This window comes from Cystoisospora suis (assembly GCF_002600585.1).
Source record: "Cystoisospora suis strain Wien I chromosome Unknown contig_5041, whole genome shotgun sequence".
In the NCBI taxonomy this organism is placed as follows: domain Eukaryota; phylum Apicomplexa; class Conoidasida; order Eucoccidiorida; family Sarcocystidae; genus Cystoisospora; species Cystoisospora suis.
Window position 1 is genome coordinate 1 of NW_027157833.1, and position 464 is coordinate 464.

General features: G+C 54.3%; 1 protein-coding gene across 1 annotated transcript; it reads right to left on the bottom strand.

Annotated features, from left to right (window-relative positions):
* Positions 1-116: 116 nt before the first annotated feature.
* CSUI_008799 (uncharacterized protein) lies at positions 117-458 on the bottom strand (the record flags this gene model as incomplete). Its single annotated transcript, XM_068068924.1, has 1 exon — positions 117-458. A coding segment is annotated over exon 1 (222 nt), but the record flags the coding sequence as incomplete, so codon positions are not given.
* Positions 459-464: the final 6 nt, after the last annotated feature.

Consider the following 464-nt stretch of genomic DNA (forward strand, 5'->3'; position numbering starts at 1 on the left):
ACGCTTGCAAACGCCTTCGATGCGGTGCTGTATCGTGTAGGGTCTCCGTACGTGACGAAGACGAAGCAGGCTATTACACTTGCTGCCTTTTACCCACCACCACCACCACCAACATGTCCCATTTCTGCACGATAACCAGAACAGCTCCAGTTTGTCCAAAACAAACAAGACATTCAACACACTCCTCCACAACCAGTCCGCAGGGAACTGCTTGACGTTCCAGCGACACCCCTTACAGACCTCTGATATGCCTCCTTCCATCCGTGGCAACGGATCGGAACTTGCGCCGCTGCTCTGCCCAGCTTTTCCACATACAATGTCCAGTCTAGAATCCTTCATCTAGTCTGAACTCCACGCTCCACCACAAACTCTCCTGCCCCCGAACACGCGTCCCCACGCACGCTCGTCGAGGAAGCAGTGCCCTACAGCGACATCGACATCATCCACTATCACGTACATCGCCC